Below are 25,829 nucleotides of genomic sequence, written 5' to 3'. Positions count from 1 at the left end.
AGGAAGACATGTAAAACCAGCACATGGGACTCATATGATTTATGCGAAAATCTGAGCTCATCTGTTCAACTGTACCTGGAGTAACAGCAGAGCAAGAACTTTACATATCAACATCCCTACAATCACTGCAGAAAACTCTGGGTACAACCTTTTTGGGCCAAGGGACACAATCGTTACTGTGATCTGGGCCAAGGACCACATTGTAAAAATCACAAGAATCGACACATTGAATGTTAAATTGAAAAAGTTACCTATTTTATTGTACATTATTTAAGTGCAGTGTGTGTTGAAGTGTGTATCTAACAACTGTTACCGGGTGACTGAATAAAATATACTGCACTTATAATAAGGATAGTAACATTAATATAATAGTTCACTGGGCCACATGTTGGACACCCCTGGTCCAAACCATCTGACTATGGCTCACAGAAACACACATCCAACATAGCAGTGGACATTTTCTGAATGATGGTGTAGCAAATCACTCTAAATGCTGGCAATTACCTGGCGCCATTTGGCTGTTCATTTTTATGTAGATGGCAGGAATGAAATACAACAAACACAGAATAATGATTGCCAGCGCTGGGCACTTGAATATTATAACACAACGAGTGTTTTAGGAAGCACATTTGTGCACACAAATCAAGCGTGCTTATAAAGTAACCGTGACAATGAGAAATGTACTGCTTTAGGTACTGCTCCTTATGGTAAATGAAGCCCAAAAACACACTGGCTTGGCTATGCAAAAATAATAAAGCATAAAGAAAGCACACTTTGTGTCAACGGGAAAAAAAAACATGCTATGAATATTCATTATGATGTTATTTATGCAGCATTTTGCCAATGTGGCCCAGCAAGGTTGGAGCAGCACGATATGGGTGCAGCAGGTTTATTGCAGATCCCATTATTTACTTGGTGTTTATTTGCCTGTTGCACCTTGCCCTAAACAGTCATGCATGAATAAGTAAACAGGTGAGCATATGCAAATGATGCGGACAAAACCCAACCCGTGTGGGTGAGAGCGGCAATGGGGGGGGGCCACGGCGAAGGGCTCACCGAAGGTGGTTCCCGCCTCGGGTCGTGAGACGGATGAAACGATGACAAACCCGAAGCCCTCATTCTCTCCACGACGGATCTCCACATCATACGGCTGCATGGCAGGGGGCACAGTCACCACGGCGCTGCCGCTGCCCCCTCCTCCGCCGCTGCCAATGCCACTGGTGCTGCCGCTGCCCGAGCTCACCGTGTTGAGGGAGTTCTGGCTGCCCTGCGGCGTACGCTTGTCCTCGGTCAGTGAGGGTGCCTGTGTGCTGCTGTGGTGGGACGACGCCGGCGATGGGGGCACGTCTCCATCTACCTTCGACACTGATGATGTGGGGAGACGGTACGTGAAAGACTGCGTCAAAAATATCGCTCTCCACAAATAAAACTTACATGTACAAACATACTTTTCTTATGTTGCATAAAATGTGGGAGGAGCATCCAACCAGCAGTGAGTTCTGGAGGTGCTTCTCTCAACACATTGAAACTGCCTGGTCCCGAAGATATGTTCTATACAACACAGCGCCTCTTCCAGGCCATGGTGATACCCCTCCTGAACTACTGCTGCCCTCTCCTGTCTGGTCTTGCAGTCTCCTCCAGCAAAGTTCTCTAACTGACCTAGAATATCATGGTACAAGTTGTGTTTGACCTACTAAAGTATCACCACGTATCTCTACCCCTCATCTCTCTCCACTGGTTACCTGTAACTAACCATATGAACTTGAACACTTGTTGCAACCAACTTCAACTCTTGTTACAGCCTACAAGACAATCAATGAATCTGCTCCACGATACCTAAAGGACCTAATCATTTCCCACACCCCAGCAAGAGCACTGTCCTCCTTCACACACAACGGGTACAAAATCAAAAGCCTGAAGGTTCTCAGTTCTGGCCCCAATGTAGTGGAATGATCTCCCTCTGTCCCTCAGAGCTGCTGAATCCTTCTCGATGTTCAAGGAAGGTTTCAAAACATCTCTTTCACACCCACTTCTCTCCTAATATCCTATGTGCTATACATAAAATTACTCCTTATCAGTTCTACTCACAGCTATTGAGTAATGGATGCTGGCAGAAACAGTGGTTTTGGGCCAAATGACTGCTGATACCCTCTGTGCTCACAATGCTTTCTTATGCATAATAAAAGGTGAGCTTTGACATTCTTCAGCATCTCTGTGTGAATTTTAAAGAAGTTCACAACGCCTGTTACACAAAAGAGCAGCACAGCAAGAGCTGTGTAGACCCTGACGGTGAGAAAGGAGCAGGAGCCAAAACAGGACTTGGTGCTGACGCTGAAATCACACTTAGGCACTCAGTGCTTTAATGCATGAATGACAAAGAAGGAATTAAACAACTGATTCAATATTTGCTTATAAACTGCAGTGCTTGGTGAAAAAAGCTCATGTCTAAGACAGCTGTTACTGTGAACGTGGTTTTCTACAGTTTGGGGGATCCAGATCCCTAGGTCCAAATACCTGCTGCAGTTTTCTCCTGATGTCCTCATCACTACATCTAAAGCAGCAGGTTGCATAATGATCAGAGCTGCTACCTTGCACCCCAAGGACCGCGGTTCTAATCCTACTTTCCCTGAACTGGTACATTAAAAAAAAAAAAAAAAAAAAATTATCGCGCTGTAGGAACAGAGATCTCTGTAAGTAGTGCACACTGTCAGGTACATGACATAAATGTTAATGCACATCTGTGGCTGCAATCTTTATGGCTAGAAGAGGACGCTCTCCAGTCACTCACCAGTCCCGGGGGCCCTCCGCTGAGTCCTGTACAATTGGGAGGGTAAGTCAAAAAGTACCTGCAATAATCTGTATTCATCTGATCACTGCAGATATGTTTTGACTAAGTGTTGTATAACGCAGCCTTGCTACACCCACCAAACTGTAGTTACAATTCTATAAGTGGGAGACGCACAGTACTGTTCACTGTGTGGTAAGGGCAGGTGCCACTCTTGGCGATGATCCGCATAGTCCAGGGTACCAAAGGGAACGGTATGATTGTGGTTCATTGCTACCTTTGGACTGCGGAAGGAAACCGATGAGAACACAGGGAGAACATGCAAACTCCACGCAGACTGGCTCGAGAGCTGAGGCACCAGTACTACCCACTGTGCCACCGAGTTGATTTCACTTAATGAGCAGAGGCTGGTTATTAACTCGATCCCACGGATCATTTCCCTTCCACTCTGCTATTTCAAGGTACAGCAGCAGGAGCGGGACACACTGAGTCACGGGTTGGGGAGGCTGACAAGAGGCAGAACCACAGCGCTTAACCACCCCTGCGTATACAATAACTGAAATCAACCCCCCGTGGAGCAGAAGTGAGCATGCTTCCGCAACCCCCCCAAGGTGCTCACCTCCATATCCAGTCTTACGCCTCACGGTCAGGTTGACATGGCCCTGTTTGGCTGCCTGCTGCATCAGTTGCACCACGAGCTGATGGGACTTGCCCACGACGGCTGTGCCGTCGACGCAGATGAGCTCGTCGCCCGAGCGCAGCCGGCCGTCCTCATCTGCCGCGCCGTACTTCACAATGTGTCCGATGTAAATCTGCATTCCGGTACCAAGAAAGGGGGAAAAAAAAAAAGGCACAAGGGTTTCCATTAATGAATATTTACAAAATGCCATAATATCGTAATTAATACTGGAAACCAAAAGCTGTGCCACTCAAAAGCCAAGAAAGATAAAAGCTCCCAGTATCTGTCACTGGTGGGAACCTTGTATAGAATGAGTTCATTTGGTGACCCAGTGAAAGCACTCTGAATGTTTACAACAGTCTCCTTGAAAACAGATAGTCTCTGCCACTATTCCTTTCCTGTTCTGCTGTTCTTGTTTTCAAAACATTTTCTCATCCATAACTTTATTCACTATGCATCTGATATATTCTTTCCAGATTTGATTCTAGCAGCCTGCTATTAGCAGTACACTTCTACTTACAAACACAATTGCGACTAGAAGTCTCTAACACGAACTGTTTGCTTGTCCAACCACTGTGTCACAATCAATAAAAGTTTAATAATCCAGGTCTCCCTTGAGTTATGCACAGGCTGGGTTTTGTACAAACATCAGATAAAGCTACAAAGAACTAACAAAAAAATTACTAATTTACTTATTTGCTGTATTTTCATAAACCGTAGGTTATAGGGTCTCAGTGCTCCACTATCCTACGAGCACAGGGCAGCAGGAGTCAGGCTGCTGCTCATGAAGTGGACACTTTTCACTTACTCGACAACAGCATCACACAGTGGCCAATCTTAGAATTTACCGAATACCTCACACAGACACCGTATGCATATTTACATTTAGCTGACGCTTTTCAGCAAAGTGTCTAATAATGTTAAACTGCTTTGAGTGGTTTAACCATTTATACACCGGGGCAATTTGTACTCTATCAATTCATGGTAATTAACTTGATCAAGGGTACTACAGGAGAAGGTGGGACTCCAACCTAAGTCAGTGAAGAGAAAGGCAATACCTGTAACCACTACGCCACATGCAGCCCACATATATAATGAAAATAACTATTTTAATGGCGAGTGGGTGGGATTCTGGGTAGATATCTCCCCTTTGCCCCAACAACCACTCCACCTCCACCCTCAAGAAGGCCCAACAAGTCGGTGCGTGTCGGAAGTGTGTTCACACATTTCTTTATTTCTTTATCTCTCCCGAGTAGCTGGGCCAGCAAAGAGAAACTCATGGGTATAATTATAATCTCTCCTCAATAGCTGTGTAAATCACTTGTGTTTACGGAAAGAACAAACAGTCTGGGCTCTTTGAACGGCCTGGCAGCCGCCAGTTGGAACAGCTCCCCCCCTCCATGATTAAAAGTTACATCCAGTGAGACAGAAGGCGCCATGAAAGCACATTCTGTGAGCTCTACGTTACATAACCCGCTGTGCTCCGTGGCCCCGCAAGACAGTCTCCGAATCCTGCTCCTACTATAGCCATATAGCCCAATGCAAGTGGCCACAATGATACTGTAAAGCTGTGGTGCACCCCCCCATAACGCTACAACCACACAATTCATTCATTTCATTCTTGCTCAGCTCTCTACTGATCTTACTCAGGCCACAGGGGGCACAGTGGTTAGAGCAGCTGCCTTTGGACTCAAAGGACACAGGTTTGAATCCCACTTTCAGCTATAGTGCCCTTGATGAAGGTACTTACCCGTAAATCATTGCAAGTGCATTTGAAACAGATAAATTAATAAATATTAACTGCTTAAGTTGTGGAATATACTGTATACATCTAATAAATCCTCTGGACTTTCACTGTATCTCAGGTGTCCTCTGTAGAGGCTTCAAGGTCTCAACAGTTTACCAAATCTACCTGCATCTCGGTCACCATTTACACACTGATGTCCTGCTTTCATCTCCAGCTGACAGTCTCTCAGTGTCTGAGAGGTCTTGCGATTTCTCCTGGTCTTATCGAGTTACCTCTAAAAATATGAGTAAAGCAATACAGGCTGGAAGCCAAAAGCCCCGGGGTTCCTGTCAGACGCATGGTGCTGAATTGACCACATGTGACTCCTGTTGTCATCTGCTGGGTGCATGAGGCTGTTTCCAGTACATAGCTTGTGCCTCTGAACCACAGCAACTAGCTGCAGGGAGCGAGCCAACTACAAAAGGCGGAGGACAGGGTATGTGAGTGTGAGAGAGAGAGAGAGAACAGGACCGCACTCACCGGCTCTCCGGGCTCATTGCCCCCCAGGATGCGGAATCCAAAGCCCGTGTCCTTCCTCCACAGGAAGATGTCCTGCTCCTGATAATCTGGCACTGGAAGAAAGAGCCCACTGCGGTGATCAATACTTCATCAGACACCCCGTCAACCACACGTCCGGTGTGTGTTCTCGCGTTCCTCACAACCCCCCTCGGGTGCCAGTTACTGAATGATGATGTCACCCCCATTATGGGGTGTCGCTGTGGTCTACTCAGAGCCGTGCTCCATGTAGGCACTACACTACTGCTACAACAGGGCTTCCCACTCCTCCCTGCCACCCCATGCCCACCTTACCCCCCTGCACCAAACATAAGCAGCAGCATGAGAAAGAAGGCGGCTAAGAAGCCGAGAATTTGCAGCGAACACACACACACACACACACACATTTTCTGAACTGCTTGTCCCATACAGGGTCGCGGGGAACCGGAGCCTACCCGGCAACACAGGGCGCAAGGCCGGAGGGGGGAGGGGACACACCCAGGACGGGACGCCAGTCCGTCGCAAGGCACCCCAAGCGGGACTCGAACCCTAGACCCACTGGAGAGCAGGACCCGGTCCAACCCACTGCGCCACCGCGCCCCCCACGCAGCGAACATGGAAACAAAGAAAAAAAAAAAAAAAAAAACATGGAAATGAGCCTTACGCTGCCGAAACACTGCCCCTGAATCTCGAACCCAGACTGGAGGGTGGAAGGTCACGCGCACATGGCACACGCAGATTCAGCACACACCTTGACAATGAGGCATCAGCCGGTGTTTCCAAGCAAAGGACACAGCATTAGCGACTGCAGCACCTCCCGCAGAGACACGTCATGAAAAACGCACCATGGTGCCATGAAAGACCTTACAACCGAGACGGTGTCCAAATAGTGTCCAACCTCTTTTGGTTAAAGGACATGGTCATTACTGTGAACAGGTCTCAAGGCCACAGCACAGAAGTCACAGTAAATGACAAACTGAATCTTGTCTCAACTGAGAAATTATTTTTTAATTGTATTAAGCGGAATGCGAATCTAGTGAGTCTACATATAATGACACAATTTAACAAAATTGTAGGGTTTTGGTTGGAATAGTATATATGAACAATTGTATAAATGTTATTTGCAACACACTGGCCAGCCCAGCATTATAAGCACTTTCAGAGGGCTCCATCTGTATTATTTGCTAGTCAACTGTACAGAATTGCAATAAGGTCTGTCCTTCAATTACCGCATGTGGGGCTTCCCCCTTTGACCAGGCCTGTCCCATTGCTCTTATTACACAGGGCTCTCAAACCAGTGAGTGTTGTGTTCTGATTTCAAATTCCCCCCAATGGAAATACTGCTAAAAGCTACAGCCTTAAGTACACCACGAGTGTCGGTGGGGTAAAACAACACAGTAGATCTGGCCTGGGCAGCGCGTGCCATTTGCTTCTGGCCCAATGATCTAACTGCTGTTTGCATTCTTCTGCTTGGCACCACACAATTTAAACAAAAATATAATTGATATGTTATTTTGGAGTCTCCACGTTTGGTCATAACGTATACGAATGACCGCATATCTGTTATTGTTTGAATTTCAGTGTTTGCGGTCCTCCAGTTTACAAAATTTTTCCTTTGCAATTCCCTCCAACTTACCTGTACTTGTGCGTCATTTTAACATGTGTAACGTGTCAAATTAGCGAATAATGACAAAGGTGCATTATAGAACACAGCGTTAACGCGTGTCAACTGTTTACCTGTCCTTGTGGCTCATATGAAACTCTGTGTGTGTGTGTGTGGGGGGGGGGACGACTGACCTACGACAGGCTCACACGCGGTCTGTCTCCCCCTGCACCCTCAAGACAAGCGAGCATCACGCTCAGAGCAAAACACTAAATGGCGCACCAATAATTATGGCACGCTGTCAGGTCACGGTGCCACGGGCTACTGGAAGTTTAAATCGTTCGGTAATAACAACAGCGAGTGATGACCTTGAAGCCAGCCCCCCCCCCCGAGAGCGAGATCGCCGTGGTCACATCCCGGTTTTCCTACCACCTCCGGCTCCCTTTGCCGGAGACCGTGCGATCCCGCTGCCCTTGACAGCGTGCGCCGTGGCACGTGAAGGGCAGCAATCCCGCGTAATGAGCTGTTCGCCTACAAATCAAGCAAGCAAAACGGGGGGGGGGGGGGGAGCAGGCGTGGGCGGAAGAGCTTGGCCAGAGGCCGACAGCAGCGCGCTGGAGTCACTCTGGCCTGGGGCCGCACGTACCGTGTTTTACACCGCACTGCACATCTATCTTTCCACTGATGGAGACTTCACTTTTTCTTTTTTAAAAAATTATTTACTCAGTTACTGTCTTCTCATTACTGCACTATATACATTTCTTTTTGTTTCCTCTTTTTTAATGTTATTTCATCGTGCGTATTGCAGTCTTGCAGGCAAACAGAGGTTCTGTCTTGGCGTCTGAAGGGTGCAGGTTCAAATCCCGCCTACTGCTGCATTACCCGTGATTAAGGTACTTGCCATAAATTGGCGTGGTAAAAATTAATCTGCTGTATAAATGGGTGAATAATTTTAAGTGGCTTTACACAAAAGCCTAAACTAAACAAGTAAATGAGACACAGCCCTGCTGTAGAAAGTTCTAGAAATGTAGCTTGTAAACCTCCAATAAACAGAGGTGTAAGAGTTGTGGGAACATACGAATAAGAAGAAAGTCTTGTGGTGAGTTGAAGGAGGAGAGATGTGCTGCAGCTGCCTGATGGTTAAAAGCTGAAGAAACTGTGAGCACAAATAAAATATCTTTAAGCTTCACTGTGCCTCATCATTCAATCGGCAAAGATCCAAGAAATGTCTGAAAAAGATCAGTTGTAACACTGCGAAGATACAAAGCTGGCAGTGGCACTTATGCACTGGATGGGGATGAACGTGCTGCTGTCGCTCCTTTACCAACCTAATGATGATAATTAATGTATCATTTTTAAATTCATTTAATCTGTCTTCGAGGGGGTGCGGTGGCGCAGTGGGTTGGACCACGGTCCTGCTTTCTGGTGGGTCTGGGGTTCGAGTCCCGCTTGGGGTGCCTTGCGACGGACTGGCGTCCCGTCCTGGGTGTGTTCCCTCCCCCTCCGGCCTTACGCCCTGTGTTACCGGGTAGGCTCCAGTTCCCCGTGACCCTGTATGGGACAAGCGGTTCTGAAAATGTGTGTGTGTGTGTAATCTGTCTTCTCCAGTGTGACTTACAGTGTTCCACTACTTATTTACCCATTTATACAACAGGGTAATTTTTACTCAGTCAACTTACGGTACCAGAGCAGAGGGTGGCACTGGCTCTAACCAATACATCCCTTGCTGCTTTCAGTGTCTACCGAGCACAGTGCCTGAGGATTAGCCTTCACGGTCTCCGTTAACAGTCAGGAAACAGACATCGAGAACAAGCCGAGTGGTCTTACGTGATGGTGCTTCTCAGTGGTTGTGCTGCTGATATCCTAAACTGACATGCTCCAATGGACAGAAACCTTCTCATCCTTTGCCACATCAGGAAGGGGCAGAGAGAAGGTAACCTCGCTGTTAAGGTAACCGTGCCCTTCCAATGTGCCGGAAACTTTGCAGCAGTCCAGCAAGAATGTTTTGGTCAATAAGCTCCAAGAGCCACGGTCAGAACACGTTCTTCACTTGGCTGACTCATCCTGTAACGAGCATCTGCGCGCTCAGTATCATCTGCACAGCGACTCCCAGTAGTCATCCAGACATGCGGAGTGCAGCGAGCATTCCAAACATACGCCATCAGCCCCCCTCTCCAGGAAGAATCGGCGTGGCACGCGAAGGGAAGGGAAGGGAAACACGCTGGAGCCCAGTCTCTCCTGCCAGCACCAATGTGGAACCATGTAGCCTGTGAGAAGAGGAGACTGACTGGGCAGCAGCAGTCAAGGACACGGTCAAAACAAGGATGCTGTGTGTCCATTGTTAGTAGGGACTCCGCTGTTGTACCTTAAAGTTAAGCAAGTATGTAAAAAAAACAAAGAGAAAACCCAGCTCATTTAAATGAGTAAAATGCTTTCATAGAATGTTGACCAAATTACTAATTATCCATCCGTCCATTATCAATAACCATCTATCCAGTGCAGGGTCACAGAGCCTCAGAGTTTAAACCCAGAAGCATAGGGTGTGAAGATACACCTGGACAAGACACCAGCCCATCACAAGACAATCTCTCACACACACACACACACACACACACACACACACACACACACACATATATATATATATACACAAAAAGGTCAATATGAAATGCATATCTTTGGATTATTATGGAAATTATTACTTTTGTTTATTTTGCTGACTTTTCTACTTATCTTACAATGTTAAGCTGTTTACACTGATGTACTCATTTATAAAGTTACACAATTCTTACTGCTTCAATTCTTTGTAAGTAGAATGATCAAGGTACTACTGCAGGAGGTGGGATTAGAAAGTGGCTAGAAGATCTAATCATGATGGCAAGCTGCGCTATTTTTATTATTATTAATAATAATAAAAAGTAAGTCAAAAAGTATCCACAATAACTTGCATCGGACAAAATACTGTGAAACAGCATACTCACATCTACTCTCATACATGCTCCTGGACTGGGCCCAGATCCTGAAGGGGTCTGGCTTTTTCTGGGCCGCGGGGTCTCCTGGCTCTGGCACGGGCGGTCCAGGCAGCGGCAGGGGTGCGGCGCTCTCGTTGGCCAGCGCCTGGCTCGGGTGCACAGGCGAGTCAGTGTGGGTGCTGCGGTGGCTCGACGCGCTGTGCTGGGAGCTGCCCTGGCTGTCCCTCCGCTCCAGCTGCTGCTGTGGGGCCAAGGCGGGGGGGAAGCGGGGCGCAAGAATAGGTGGGAGGGAGAGAGAGCGATAACGCATCACCAACACAGACACACGTGCCAATTAAACAGCAGCCCTGACGTGCAGGGAATGGCGAAGAGGTGGCACTATCCCGTCCCACATATCTTATGACTCGCTATTACAATAATTAACGCACTCTGCAGACTTCCAGAGTTGCTCGGTGTCAGCACATTTGGGACGCACCACAGTATGTGCCTCCACACAATCTCACCTCATCTGTGCCATCAGCGAAAGGCTCGACTGAGACGGACATCACCTGCGCTCTGCTCACTGGCACTGAAACATCTGGCTTTTTTTGCATCAAAGCCATTTGAGGCATCAGAATATGCATTTAATATATGCAAAAAAGCATAATTATCTCATGTGGTTGCCACTCCGCTACAGACAAAGGCATGATGGAGGAAAAAGAAGTGTTTTAAGTTGTATTCCTGAGGGGGGAGGATTCAATAACCGATTCTTTTTGTTCCGCTGACAGTTGAATATTTTTGTAGGCCGTGTGCCGCCCGCTGTATCGCCGCCTGAGCACAATGCATGCTGGTAGTATTTGACCGAAGGCTAAACTCCTCACAGAGGCCGACACAGGGCTGTATCTCATTTGACGTCCCTACGGTTCAGCTGTGGGCAACGGGCCAGTGCTCCTGGTAGCAACTTTATTGGAAGAGACAGGGGTCCACGGTCAGCCCCTCCCGGCAAAGACCCCACAACCTCCCATGACGATGGATCGCGTACTCGGAGATTTGGGATGGGAGGGCAGCGGTTTCCATCACCTTGCCCTACGCTTATGGCTCTCCCTTTCCCTCACACACACACACACACACACACACACATACACACACGTACACGGTGAAATGCCGAACAACACACTCATCATGCCCACAAGCAGAAGCCCTTCACGCTTTGGGACGGGCCACTAACACACATGCATGTGCACACATGATGGACCCAAACAAGTGTTGCGGTTAAGCCACGCCCCTCAGGTGAGTGACAGCACAAAGACCTCCTCTACACCTCGGGCACAATGCTCCTGTCAAGCAGCGTCAAACCAGCTTGCCTCACACGATATGACACACCAAACAAGCGGACAGTGACTCCACAGCCCCGTCTCGCCCCACTTGTGTGGAAAGCGCAAGATGCGTTAGCCGTCAGAGGAATCTGAAGAAGGGAGAAGATGGAATGAGTGTCTATTGTAGCATGATGAGAAGAGCACTACACACAGACACAGACCCTCAGCACTGCTCTGTCCCTGCTCACTATGGGGGTCCAACAGGCAGGCATGTGCTGCACTGGGGCAATCCTGTCTGCGGTAGTAGTCTGTACCCTGGTACAGCACCATGGTCCAACTCATCCCAGTGTGCTCCTGCAGTCAGTGACGGAGAGAAGCAGGTGGGAGCGAAGGATGCAAATAATAACCTGGACTCGGACCTGCGTACGTACACACACACACACACACACACACACACACACACACACACACACACACACACACACAAGCAAAAATATGGTTTTCATCGGCACTTACCAACTTTGGACTTTTCTTCGCCAGCGCCACCCCTGTGTGAATGAGAGACAATTAATTATTGCAGTTATCGTAATTGTAACTTTCACTCATTATCAGCGTCAATACTAGAGCCCCAGTACTAGGAATGCGACCCTGAGACGGAGGTCTGCTGTGACCACGTATCCGTTCTGCACAAGTGCAATGAAGAGTAGTGTGATCCATCTGCATTAGGAGCCTCGCCCCCCCCAGTCCGCCCCGGACGGAGAGGCCCTCGGGTACAATCACCCGTGTCCCCTACGAAAGAAAAAGGTGGCCCTCTGCACTCTTACTGGAAGCATCTTCAAATGTTCGCTCGCCCGGCACACCGTCTGCTGCAGGTGCGTGCATCGGGAGGCAGCTCTGTTCACTCGCGCTCTCTGCCTCTCTCTCTCTGTCTCCTCTCGCACCGCCGACCCTCCTCCTGCACTGCCCGCCCGGTCTCCCTCCCTCGCTCGCTCTTCACTCGCTTGCTCGTTTTCTGCGCTCTCTCTCTTTCTCCTCTCCCCCCACTTGCACGCGTGTGTGCGCGCGCGCGCACGCACACACGCACACACACAGGCACACATGCGCACGCAGAAGGCTATCTTGCTCTTGTTAGACAGGGGTTACACTTGCATGGCCTGCATAAAATATTTGCTCACTCATCAGCAGGGAATCAGGCAGGGCAAATATATGTGGGAAAAGCTTGAATCAAGGAGAAGAAAAAAAAAAAAATCATGCTACACTTTTTTTTTTGACACTTCTTCAAAGCAACTAAAATCATATTTACTCCATTTATACAGCTGTATAATTAATCCTATATCAATGTACGATTAAGTACCTTCATCAAGGTACTACAGCAGAAGGTGGGATTCAAACCAGGGTCTTTCAGGTCCAAAGGCAGCCGCTCTAACCACTGCCCCCCCTGCTGGCTGAGGAGAAAAAAATTGAAGATGGAACAAGGTCTGCGTGTCAGACACACACCTTGGCCATGCAAGAATCAGCATCTTCAAGTAAGTAGATACGCCACGGTGCTGAGCCGTGAACAGCATCGCGCTGAACGTTAGATCCAGGAGGCCAAGCGGTGCCATTCTGTGTGTGTGTGTGTGTGTGTGTGTGTGTGTGTGGGCAGCTTACACATTCATCTTTGGTTTTCTTCTAAGTGACATACAGTGATAGGCTGCTTACACTGATTTACCTATTTATACAGCTGGGTAATTTTTATTGCATCAATTCAGACTAAGTACACCTTGAACAAAGGTATTAGAGCAGGAGGTGGGATTTGAACCCAGCTCCAGTGCCGCTGCAATGCTCTCTCATCCCACCGCTGTAGGTGCGCTACACAAAACGGCCGATCTCCCAATGCAGAGCTCTTTGCTTCAGCGATGAACATTAAAAGTTAAAACTTTCCACTGCAGCGCTGCTCACCACCCCCCCTCCACCAAATATGATTTATAATTAATTTGTGCTCTTTCAGATGAGCCTACTGGTTCCAGCGAGTGACCAGGAAAACAGCTCCTGGAAAAGATGAGGCTGTCGGAGTGGCTCACGCTAACAGGGAGGCATTGAGGAGCTTTCCCTTGTTCTGCGCAAAGGGTACGAGTGGAAGCGGAGGGAGGTGCTCAGTCCCACCTGTGGGCACGGCCATGACACCCGCATCCGGGAGATGGCAAGCTGTACCTTCGACTCAGGCAGAGACGGTCGCCACGGGAACGCTCGCCTACGCCAGAAATGTCCATAAAGCAGTGCTCGGTGTGCCAGAGCGCAGCTCCGCCTCCCTCCAAACGGGTTCGAGAAACGAGGAGTAGGCCAGCTCTGTTTAAGCAAACCGCTAGGGGTGTGAGATACAACTGGCTCCTGCCGTGACGGCGAGACCCAGCCCTGCCAGGCGTCATGGCGTGGAACTCGCCAGTCCGAGCTGCAGCGTGTCCAACCCAGTGGAGTCTAAACGAAAGCGATTAATGTTCACATTAACACATACAGCGGGGGGCAGCCCCCCCCCTACCCAGCATCCTCCACCCTCTCCTGGTCTTAGGAGGACAGTCTCCAACGGTGAGGCCCATCTGTCACCGTGACAGTCCAAAAGTCCGATGGGGGGGTTTCGACAGACGGTCTCCTGGCAACCACACAACCACAATATCTCCGCATCCTCTTTTTTTATTTAATTTTTCATGAAAACAAAAGCACTGGGTCACGGCACCACGGAGACACCGTAAACACATGCGCATCCACATGACACAGCCAAGAGGTCCCAGTATTTCAGAGGTGTGATCATTTAAAACAGGTCACTATTCCAGAATGTGTGGGAATGATCAGATTTTCATTTCTCTAGCAGAAAAGAGTTAAACACTCCTTTGTCCCCCATGTGCTCCTTCTAACTCACAAACGCAAACATGACGAGCTCACGGTCACACGTCCTGCTGGCAGGGACTCGCACACATTCAGTTTTCTCTTCACTCTTCGACCCATCTGTCACCATTCGGGTGGGGAGGGGGACCCCCAGCGGCCGCCGCACGGGGGAGTCCCACCGCTTCGTGCAGCAAAGCATCGTCATGGAAACAAAGGCAGGCAGGATCACCGAGAGGTCGATCATTCAGAGGTGCCCGTGGGGGCCGAGGTGCGAGGCGCCAAAGGACTCTCCGACACCTTCGGTGCAAAGGCAAACGGGGCAGACCGACAGTAACTCATGCATCAATTCAGAAATGGTTACTTTGCTGTCAATACTGCGCATCGCCCTCCGATACGGCCGCATCCCTCCGCCCAAGCGTGTGCCAGAGATTGATTCAAAGCACGCCAAAGGTCTCCACTTCGCACCCAACCAGTCCCTTCCTCTGCTGCCATAAATCAATTCAAATCGCTTTACTATGCGCTTATTTGTATGTTTTCTGAAGATTTGTTTTACTTTGATGCTGCTGACATTTAAAAATCCACAACAAACACGTCTCCCTTACAGATAAGGGCTGAGCGACTGCACAGCCCGATAACAACGTGGTCATGATTTAGTCACTGGAGTGGAGCTCTCAGTCAAACTCCAAACCCAATCCCCATCGGCACGGTTCTGAAAAACAATACAGCCAAACGAGAGCCTGGGCTGCAGGTTTGAACCTCACGTGCTGCTGCAGTACCTTCGCTCGAGGTACTTACCCTGAATTGACAGAGTAAACATTTCTCAGCTGTGCAAATGGGTGGATCAGTGCTAAGTCCAGTTTCACAAGAGTGCCAGCTAACTCAACAGGTCGATCATGTATAACTTTTAAAGCACATGCTGCAATGAAGCCTTGAGTTGTGCACAATTATGACTATGAATACATACGTGGTGATGGGCACTGCTGTTGTCCAGCAAACCATGAAGCTGGCATGGATTCTACCTGGAGACTCGCAGGCGCTGCATTAAAGGCCTTTCAGAGGCGGGCATCTGTGCGGCACCGTAATGACAGCAAGCAGGCCATGCGCCGATGGCCTTGCTCCCGCCCAGGTGCCTGGGGGGCCTCCGCTTTGAAGCATCACCTTTGGAGGGACACCGTCCTCAGCAGATAACCTTCGTGGATGCACCCTCCTGTCTGCCCGCCGGCGCCACCGAACGCCATTATTCATGAGGCCGACCTTTCGGCCCCTTGGAGCTCCAGGATGACATTAACGTGTGCCAGCAACGCAAGGCCATCAAAGAGCTCGGACTCCTGAAGCTCCAATGGCCGCCTTCGCTTCCACGATCGCTGCCCACCCCCCCACCCCCTACCTTTCACCGTCACGATGACATTTAAGCTGGCACCAAGTTGTTCTGGAGATAAATGAGTATTAGGTAAACTGTTTTGGGGCAGAATTAATGACGACAGCGTGTCGTTACTGTGATGGAGCGTAGAAGGACATGGCGCGTTCTGCTGTTATGGGTTGGTGCGCGGAGCCACAATGCGTGCAAAAAACATGTAGGAAATGGAATGAAAATGTTCATATTCATTTATTTAGCTGACAATTTTTTCCAAAATGACTTACAGGTGGTCCTTGAGTTATGACACTTAAGATGTTCACTGGCATCCTACGCAGACAAGGTGGTCTTGTGACATGTGACACTTAGGACCACAGGACTTATGGCGACCATCTAACTTATTATGTTCGAGTCTCGACGTTTGCTGTTTGGTAACATGAGTTGGTCGTAATGCTGCAAGATGGCCATATTTCCAGCTGACTGTTTCCATCAGCGAGTGTTTAATTTACAAACACATTTTATTTACAGAACGTTTCCTTTGTGAGCTACTTTAAATTTACAATAACTTGAAAGTGAAAACTTGAGTGTTCCAATGATATGAATATAATTGTGAAAATATAAATACTGTACTGTATTTATAATACTCTATATTACTATTTTTAAATGAACAATCTGTAAAATTTGTGCAAAAAAAACATAACAAAACCCTCTTACACAACACAGCATTCATGCATGTTAACCGTTTTTGTATCCTTATGGCTTAAATAACACAGCTGACTTATAACGAGGGTGTCGGAACGAAACCTCTCCGTAACTCAAGGTCCACGTGTACACCGTCAATCAGCCTTATATATAGCAGGGTCATTTTTATGATATCAACTGAAGTGCCTTCATCAACAGTATTAAAGCAGGAAGTGGGACTCAATCTGGTTTATTCCAGTGGAAGATGATGGCTCTAACCACTGCACCCCCTGCTGCCCTCCAGGAACATTATTTGTGGTGATGGTTATGTAGAAAATATTGAAACAATGTTTTTAAAAAAAACAAACAATACAATAACAAATAGACTTTATCTTGCCAGCAGATGGATGACAGTGGTTTGGAAAAATGACTTTCCTGGTAGCTGCAGCGGACACCGCGACAGACTCTGTCTCTTGGCTCTATGTATCACACATCCGTTAGTGTACCTGCTGAGTCTCACACCACAGACACACCAGCAGGGGGTGTGTGCCGTGTTACACGAGCTCTAACGAGGTATGTGCAAGCACTGTGATCCCGGGAGAAGGAAACCTATTTAAAGAGAGGCGAAGAAAGGGAGAGGAAAAATTGTTCTCCCTGTTAGATCTTTTCCTTGGGCTTCCAGGCAAAACCCAAGGAAAAAACACTAATTGGCTGTCCGTGAAACGACGCGTGATGGTTTAGTATGGCGAGGGACAACGCTGACATCGAGAGCGCCAATTAAGGCCAAAAGGAGACGAGGAGGAGTAATTAAAGCGCTCAGCAAGCTTTCTGGCAGGGGCTCCACCTTCAGAAGAGGCCTGTCCTCACTTGCGATGGAGCCGCTGGGGACGGGTACTGCATGTGCACATGCCCGCCCCCTTCTTTTAGCCAGCCCACCAGGGAAACGGGCTCTGCAGGGAGGAGATGAACAGCAAGGCTCGCCTTGCACCGCGTCCTCATGCAGCCCAGCTGCTCACACAGGTACAGGTGACTGTTTGATACAAAGATCTGTCTATGTCTGTCTAATCATCCATCCATCCATCCATCCATTCATTCACCCACCCATCCACCAGCTTTTCCCCTTCTCTGTATTTGGTTGCTTTTCAGCTCAAAGCCCTTCTTTGAAGAAGAATCTAAGAGTGCTGTTTTCTCCACCAACAGCGGTCTTTCTCTATTGCTGCTACGAGACCCTGGGGCTGTGTGCGCAAGTGAACATCTCACATTATTCTCCAACGCGACTTCCAGTGGATACTATGTAGTGTCATCAGCCCACACACTTTATTCACCGTGGTGACTTACACTGCTAGATACACTACTTACAATGGGTCACTCATCCATACATCAGTGGAACACACTCTCTCAATCACTCACTATGGGGGAACCTGACCAGCATGTCTTTGGAGTGTCGGAGGAAACCAGAGCACCCATGCAGACACAGGAAGAACATGCAAACTCCACACAGACTGAACGGGGATCGAACCCATGTCCCTCTCGCACAACCAAGGTGCTATGAGGCAGCAGCGGTGCTCGCTGTACCACTGTGCTGCCCAGAGCAGAAGAACAGCCCACAGTTATTCCAACTCGAGTGTCCTTCATCAGTAGGTGCTTCTAGACAAGGTTAGAGCTGATGCCTTTCGTTATTACCTCCACAGAAATAATTTATTAAAGTAATGAGAAATTATAAAAATTAATCAACGGCAGTGAGTAATTTAATATACCGGCGGTTCACGCTCGCTTGGCGCTGCTCGAGAACAGGAGCAGCAATTTGCTTCTCCTACAGTAAACACCATGCACCGTCTCAGGAATTCATTATGGAGGCAGCTCCAAACAAAGGTAAAACTGACGCCTTTGCGATGGAGAAACAGTGGCTTGTTTTGCCAGAATGAACGATGGAGGCCAAGGCCTGGAGGACAAGCCTTCCAGTGAGCTACCTGTCCTCTCCTCTCCACACGTGTCCTTCACAGAGCCATCAGGGAGCAGAACCCTTCTGTGAGATCACCTTCTCCTTCTCTAGTGACAGTGGGGGTGGGGGAGCTGGGCCCCTGTTCCCACACTTCTTCCCCAAAGCAAAGCCACGAAATTGCACTAAACACAATCCATCACACATTTGAATTTATTTATTCAATGTGGTTTTTTTTTTTAATTTTTCAGTTTGTCCACTTAAAAAAAATGCTGAAAAAGGGAGTAGAGAAGTCAGCTGCCCATGAGAATGATTTTGAAAAAGCTTTCGTAACATTTTTCTTCATCTGCACTTGCAATACAGGTAAAAACAAAGATTTTCCTTTTTATTTCATTATATTTTATGTTTAATTTTTCTCATACTCTAAATTATAAATGCTGTATGTACTTGATTCCAAGGCTAGAATCCTTAGACTTCGAGATATATCTTTGCGAAAAACAAAAAAATACCACCACCACAGGCAATGTATGAAGCAAATCATGAAACTTAAATTAATAGCTAAAGATTTATTATTCAGGCTTTCGCAAAACATAACTTTCCAGCGTAACACTTCAAAAGATGAAAAGCGAAAATAAAGGGGAAAAAAATTTCTTTACTCATCGATTTATTTGTGCCTGAATTTTCCCTCCGCTGCCACACGGTGAACTGCCTTAGGAATCACATCACGCTCAACCGCAGCTGGATTGAGAACCGCCGACATAACTGTCCTCCAAAAAAAAACCCCTTCTCTGTGACAAATTGAGGTTAAACTCATCACATGTGGCACCAGTGATGTACATGTCTCAATTAGAGCGACAGACGAACTGCTATTAGGTGAGGAATCCTGAAATGCCATCAATGACACATCCCTGTTTTATGTTTTAGAATGCACAAAAAAAAGCAGAAATTAAAGTTGTATAATTTTATGGTTGCTAATTTTGTTTTTTTTAACAGGGTAACACTGAGCTCCTTGCCAGCACAGTAGCCCTGCTTGCCAATGGCAAGCTCTGAAGAACACATATTGATCCTACCGTAGAACACGGTTGTGGTCTGTAAGTTTACAAGGTCAGAGAGCAAAACAGCCATATCCCAGAACTCCCCCCCCCTGCACAACCCCAATCCCAAGAGTGGACAGATGGACACCAACCTCTCTGCACCAGCATGGTGACCTCACTCCCTTTAGGACACTTGCTCAGGAGGTCTACCACCTGGTTGTGAGTCATGCTCTGGACATTCCTCTTGTTCACCTCCACCAAGATGTCCCCCTCCTTGAGGCCCCGGCACCGCGGGTAGTCGACGATCTGCTTGACCCTCTGCCCCCCCCCCGAGGGGCTGTCTGCAATAGTGAAGCCGAATCCCTTCTCGCCTTTCTCCATGTGCACGGTGATGAGTTCCGGCTGCGTGGCAATGGACGAAGCCAGTGTGACCACGTCGCTGGGGGCCGTCTCGGATGACGGGCTGTACGGTCGCGGCTCCTTGGTGCCGTTCACACCTCCAGCTGTCTGGCTGCCGTGGCTGGAGGGCGAGTCGTAGCTCTCCTGCCCATTGACAATGATGGGCTCTTTGTCCAGGATGGCTACGGAGGTCACCAGGCTCGTGTTGGGGTCATCGGGGTCGAAGGGCAGCGGGTAGCCCCGGCAGAGCTCAAGGTCTACCATGGAGCCAATGGGAATGGACTGGAAAATCTTCACCACCTGGGCATGTGTATAGCCCAGAACACAGGTGTCGTTCACGCTCACGATCACATCGCCTGCAAGAAGGTGAACATAAATGACTTTATTAAAAAAAAAAAAAAAAGAAAAAAAAGAAACCCCCCGAAGAGCCCTTAGCAAACATGAAAGGTCAATTCAGTTTCTGACCATTAAATGTGCAACCAGACACAACCCACCGGTTTCCATCTTCCCGTCCAAAGCGGCGGGGCCATCTAGGACCAAACTCTTGATCTGCAGGAATTCGTCCGGCTCATCGCCACCAACCACAGTGAAGCCGAAGCCCCGGCGGCTCTTCTTCAGCCTGGTGTGGATGAAAGTTCCCTTCAGCTCGGCAGGGTTCCTCGTGAAGAAGGGTTTCCCTCCTGGAGCAGAGCACACAGCAGTTAGTTGAGGGGGGTGCACTGGGGCCCCAACACCACGAACATCTCTACCGTAACAACTTTCGGGGGCCACTGTTCAGGGCCAGCTGTTCCACGGCTCCTCCGTAAACCCGAGCGCAACAGCAGCCACCTTGCACAGACACACAAAATTCCTGCTCCCTACAGTTAGTTCACCGCAGCCTGTAATCCAGTTCAAATCCCTTCAGCTTCTTCGCGCCAAGGCACTAACTGGGAATAAACACAGCGAGACAGCCTGCATATTCAGTGTGTGAGTGACGGCTCGTTCCAAAGCCCTGTTCCCGAGCAGCGGTCTCACACATAATCACACTGCTTTACGCCTTTGTCTTCTCGTCACACTGGGAAGGCGTCGGACAGATGGAATTGTTTTATTTTGTTTTATGGATTATTCACTGGGTACACGGAGGCTGCGGCGGCAGGGGTGGTGTTAGGGTTTATTAATGACAAAGACTAACGTTTGCCACCCGGCGGGGGCGGTGGGAGCGGAGGTGGTGCTTGCGTGTCCCGGTACGTCTCCTGGTGACTGGTGGCGTACTCGGCAAGCGGGGCTCCCGCCGAGGACTGCTCCGCTATCCACTCTGTAGGAACAAGGGAACAGTTCTGCTGCTGAGCATCTCAACTGCCTGGTCGATGTCACTCAAATTGCGACGCGAACATCTGAGCAACAGGCTCCCCTGCTCCTTAAGGCCCCGTCAGCAGCAGCTAAAACAGTCGCCAGCTAATGGGTATTTTTTTCGCAGAGGGAAAATGTCAGTGGGTTATGAAAATATCGACCCCTCAGCAACCAGACACTAACAATATTTCCAAATGAACCCAAATAATGACCAATTATGGTACAATCTAGATTCAGAGCATAAAATTCTTTGCTTATCTAAACAATGAAAAAATATATACACTTAGCTTTTAAGGACCTTGACACAACACTAAACAGGATTACAATATTATAATCTTTCGTTCAAAGTGTGAAATTACAAATAAAATACATACAGAAGGCCCTCGAGTCACTTTAGAACACACTTTAAACTAATGCTCACAGGAAATGTCTTTCAAAGTTTGTATTAGAAATCATTCAAAAATCATGCTGTGGTATTTATGAATACACAGAAAGCACATATACTTCTCATGTCATATCGATCAAGCAAAGCTGGGTCATGTGTTGAAAGGGGTAAAAATCAAATAAGTAATGACTTTTTAATTTAAAAAAAGGAATAATCACCACCACAAAAGCCACAAACACGACAACATAACAAGTCCTCAGTTTACAAATATAAGGACCAGAGATCTGTTCCTGTACTGACATTTTCTTAAAGTGGGAATTTAATTTCTTACATTTACTTGTAAACTTGTTGTAAAAGTACTTTTGCAAATAAAAGGGTAAATTTTTGCTGTACAGCAGAAATTTCAACAGTCAAGTAACTGATGCCAAAAACACATTTAAACTTGAGAATTTATTAATTTATTTTGCGTTACTTTCCTCATTTCCATGTTCTTTTCCACGGTTACTGTACACATTTTCAAACGCCAAAGTGCCAGAGCAGCAGCGGAGGCAGCACGGCATGCTGGGTACGCGGGTGAAGCCCATAAAGACCCAGTGAACTGAAGACCGTTCACTCGGGGAAAGAAACTTGACAAACCAGCCAGGTCTGTTCGTATCTCTCAAGGTTTATAAATTGAGGACTTGTTTAATCACTAACAACAAGAGCAAAGCAGACGATCGATGACAGAAAAGACGAGCACAAACATGAAAAAAAAAGAAATGACGCCATGTCTGGCTGGGAACGAACCTCGAATGTACCGCTCACCTTCTGGCGGCTGCTGGTGCTGGAGGTGCTTTTTGCGCTTCGCCTCAACGATGGGGTTTTCGTACTGCGTCTTCCTGTTTATATGGCTTGGTGGGGGCAGGGGGAGGGAGGGAGGATGGAGAGGAGGTTTGGTGAGACAGTGATAAATCATCATACAGGTGGTCTGACAGCATATCTCTGGCTCATGATCCTAGAGCTCCCTGGTGCTGGGAGTGGGCCAACGGGGCTGATTTCATTCCAACCGGAATGCGATTTCATTCCAACCTCCATGAGAGGCTGAGCAATTACTCAACACATCATCTTTGAGAAGTGCGTCAAAGTCAGCGACGGTCTCACTCCAAAGATGTGTCTTAATCAAAAAGACACAGACACGCACGCACCCACCCTCTGGCGGCTCTGAGCCCGAAAGCCTCGATAAAGACGATAAACAAAAGAAAGCAGAGCGCGTCGGGGAGAGCAATTATTCCCAGAATCATTCTGCAAACCTCACTGGAATTTTTAAAAAGACTTTTCCCCCACAGTTATTGCCGCTTTGAACAACATCAAAACGCACACATTTGTCCCCGTTTCCGTTATACGCAAAGCACAAACCGAGACAAAACGGAGCAACGGCGAGTCGCCTGTAAGTACGACATTTCAGTTACTGTACAGCAATGACGCACAGGCAACTTCCGAACAGATATTTTAAACGACAGTTATGAACAAAGTTATGGAGCAGAAGAGGGAACTTACTCGACATAGTACACCCCGTAAACAGGGTCGTCAATCTTCTCCCAGCCCGTGGGCAGCTCTGAAAGAGAGGACACGGGGACAATGAGCTTCGGGTCACCTGGGTGTTTCCTACCTGTGACAGCGAGAACAAGCAGGCCGTTTGTGGGATTTGATGCCATGATGCATCCCAAGGAGGGAAAGTATAAAATGATGCAACTTTTCCTTGTTAATGGCTACAGGTAGTGTGGCGGTCGGAGCTGCTGCCTTACAGTCAAAGGAACGAGGTTCGAATCCCACCTCGCACTGTCGTACCCTTGGTCAAGGTACTTACCCTGAACTGTTACAATAAAAATTTCTTTGTGTAAATCAGTGCAAGTAAGTTAAGAGTTTTAGCTGCTGTGGAGAAAAGCGCGTGATAAATATGTAAAAGAAAATTTTACTTTCACCTTTTTCCAAAATGACGTAGAATGATTTTCAGTAGTCGCTTTAGAAATGTATTTATACAACTAGGTAATTTTTACTCTTATCAATTTAGCAGGAGGTCAGATTCAAACCCACCTCCTGCTGTCTTTACTGAGTGTGTGGAAAGGGGAAGAGAGTAAATGCAGGTACACGAGTCTCATTCTGGGCACACGTCACCAACGGCGTCCTTGTTATTCACAGCATAAATAATGCAGCCGCCTGTTGTCAGAGTTGACAAGATGACAAAACACAGACAGACACACACACACAGCTGCCAAGGGAATCCCAGGAAATGATACAGAAGCAGACCACTCCCTTGTGACCCACTGGAGATTAATTTATTCGAGGACTGTTAAGTAAACAAGTACATTTGATATCGCCCTATTTCAGTAGTCAGGGCTATTTCCATCAGTTATTTCCATTTCATTACAGATCAAACGGAGCATGCACGTGCGAGCGCACGTACGCACACACAGTCTCGCCTGGCAACACCATCTCATATAAGGGGCACCACAGAGTGTGTCATGGGGTTGGGCACGGCAGCTCCTGATCATGGGATAATTTCCCACAGTGCCGTGCTCACTGAGGAGCGTGACGGGGTCTACACAACACACACCCTGCATGGCAGCCCAGCCAACGGACATCACATAAGACCAAGGGGACGCAGCTGCCGGAAGGTTCATTAGAGGAACTCGTTCGTCGTGCCGGAGGAAGCCTGGCATTACTTCTCAGGATGTCAGAAACACACACACCTCCCCAAGTGCACTGCCACTCATCAGGGAGAATCTGTTCTGTCTGCCAGGGGCTCAAACGCATGTCAGATTTCAGCTGCACATTATTATTATGATGCCATGTGTCAAAATATTTTTCTTCAAGACAATTTTTCTTCAAGAGGTGGTCCTCAAGTCACAACATATGTGACTTATGACGACCGTCTCAATAACCTTCTTTTTCACTCCCGATGCTTATTCGTAACATCTAGGACAACCCCTCCACCTGCTGCACAATAACATCCACATCTGTTATTGTTTGGCTCTCAATCAGCGGTTGGGTGTCCAGCAGTGGCTGCATTTCATCTACAAAACACTGATTGTGATTCCCTTCAATTTACTTCTTATTTACGATGTCTAGTAAGCAAAAAAAAAGGGGCGTGTTCTGGTTGTGCTGAAAGGAAAAAGTAAAATAAAGCTGATTTAAAAATAATTTAAATTATTACTGTTCTTTATTAGGTATGGGGGGGGGGGGGGGTACGGTGGCGCAGCAGGTTTGGCCAGGTCCTGCTCTCTGGTGGGTCTGGGGTTCAAATCCTGCTTGGGGTGCCCTGCAACAGACTGGTGTCCCGTCCAGAGTGTGTCCCCTCCCCCCTCCAGCCTTGCGCCCTGTGTTGCCGGGTTAGGCTCCGGCTCACCGCAACCCCACTCGGGACAAGCGGTTTCAGACAGTGTGTGTGTGTGTGTTCTGTGAATTTTGTGAAAAAACTAAAATAAAGCAAGCCCTCCTATACAACTTAAAATTCATGCATTTTCATTGTCTATATATCCTTATGGCTCATATAAGCGAGTATAAGAGGGTTTGTCACTTAAGACAAAGTTGCTGGAATGGAACCAAATCGTAAGTTGAGGACCACCAGTGTGAGATGTTTGAAGAAGAACGTTAAAAGGTTGTATGTGGCTAAAAATGGACTAACTGAACCATTCTAAGTTAAACGAACTGGCTGGAGTTCACACACTTACACATGCGCACGCGCACACAGACACGTGTATATACAGTGTGTGTGTGTGTGTACACACACACACACACACACACACACACACCCAGGCCCACCCTGAATCTGACACGGAACATAATGACCAGCAGACATCACTTACATGTTATTTTGTGTCCAAATCATCTAGTTCAGAAAAGTGGAACTACCCCAAATTAGCAGAGATGCCTTCACCTAGACCCTACACCTGGACTAAATGCCAGGTAATAAAAACATCAGTTACTAATAACTATGAAATTGGGGGAATTAATAATTAATCACTGGTGAGACACTTCCAAGAGGGTCTAATTTTGATATAGTTAGAACACGAGTCCTTTGACTCTACTTCTACACTACAACTACCACTGGAATGAGCAGGTAAATGTTTCATTTTAAAGTGGCAAAGAAGTGCCATATAATCAACGAAATAATCAGCAAGGGGGAAAAAAATACAAAAAAAAGTCTGTTCACAAATACTGGAATCAAGAAATTACCACTGGAATGTTAACA

The 25,829-nt window shown here is 47.6% G+C and overlaps 1 protein-coding gene across 8 annotated transcripts in view; it reads right to left on the bottom strand.

Moving 5' to 3' along the window:
• The window catches only part of magi1b (membrane associated guanylate kinase, WW and PDZ domain containing 1b), a 142,063-nt gene that overhangs the window by 11,181 nt on the left and 105,053 nt on the right, over positions 1–25,829 (bottom strand). For 7 of the 8 annotated variants that reach the window (XM_018734081.2, XM_029247719.1, XM_029247720.1 and 4 more), the window contains 10 exons: positions 23,135–23,192; positions 22,385–22,488; positions 21,056–21,178; positions 20,379–20,564; positions 19,638–20,240; positions 12,132–12,163; positions 10,330–10,561; positions 5,731–5,822; positions 3,405–3,597; positions 1,057–1,365 (listed from right to left, as the gene is read on the bottom strand). In XM_018734081.2, the coding sequence (XP_018589597.2) occupies positions 1,057–1,365; positions 3,405–3,597; positions 5,731–5,822; positions 10,330–10,561; positions 12,132–12,163; positions 19,638–20,240; positions 20,379–20,564; positions 21,056–21,178; positions 22,385–22,488; positions 23,135–23,192 (1,932 nt within the window). The remainder of the gene's footprint in view (positions 1–1,056; positions 1,366–3,404; positions 3,598–5,730; positions 5,823–10,329; positions 10,562–12,131; positions 12,164–19,637; positions 20,241–20,378; positions 20,565–21,055; positions 21,179–22,384; positions 22,489–23,134; positions 23,193–25,829) is intronic. The other variant, XM_029247715.1, reaches the window with a different exon arrangement.

This window comes from Scleropages formosus, chromosome 22, assembly GCF_900964775.1.
Source record: "Scleropages formosus chromosome 22, fSclFor1.1, whole genome shotgun sequence".
In the NCBI taxonomy this organism is placed as follows: domain Eukaryota; kingdom Metazoa; phylum Chordata; class Actinopteri; order Osteoglossiformes; family Osteoglossidae; genus Scleropages; species Scleropages formosus.
Note: the sequence above shows the minus strand (reverse complement) of the source record. Positions and strands in the feature narration are given on the sequence as shown.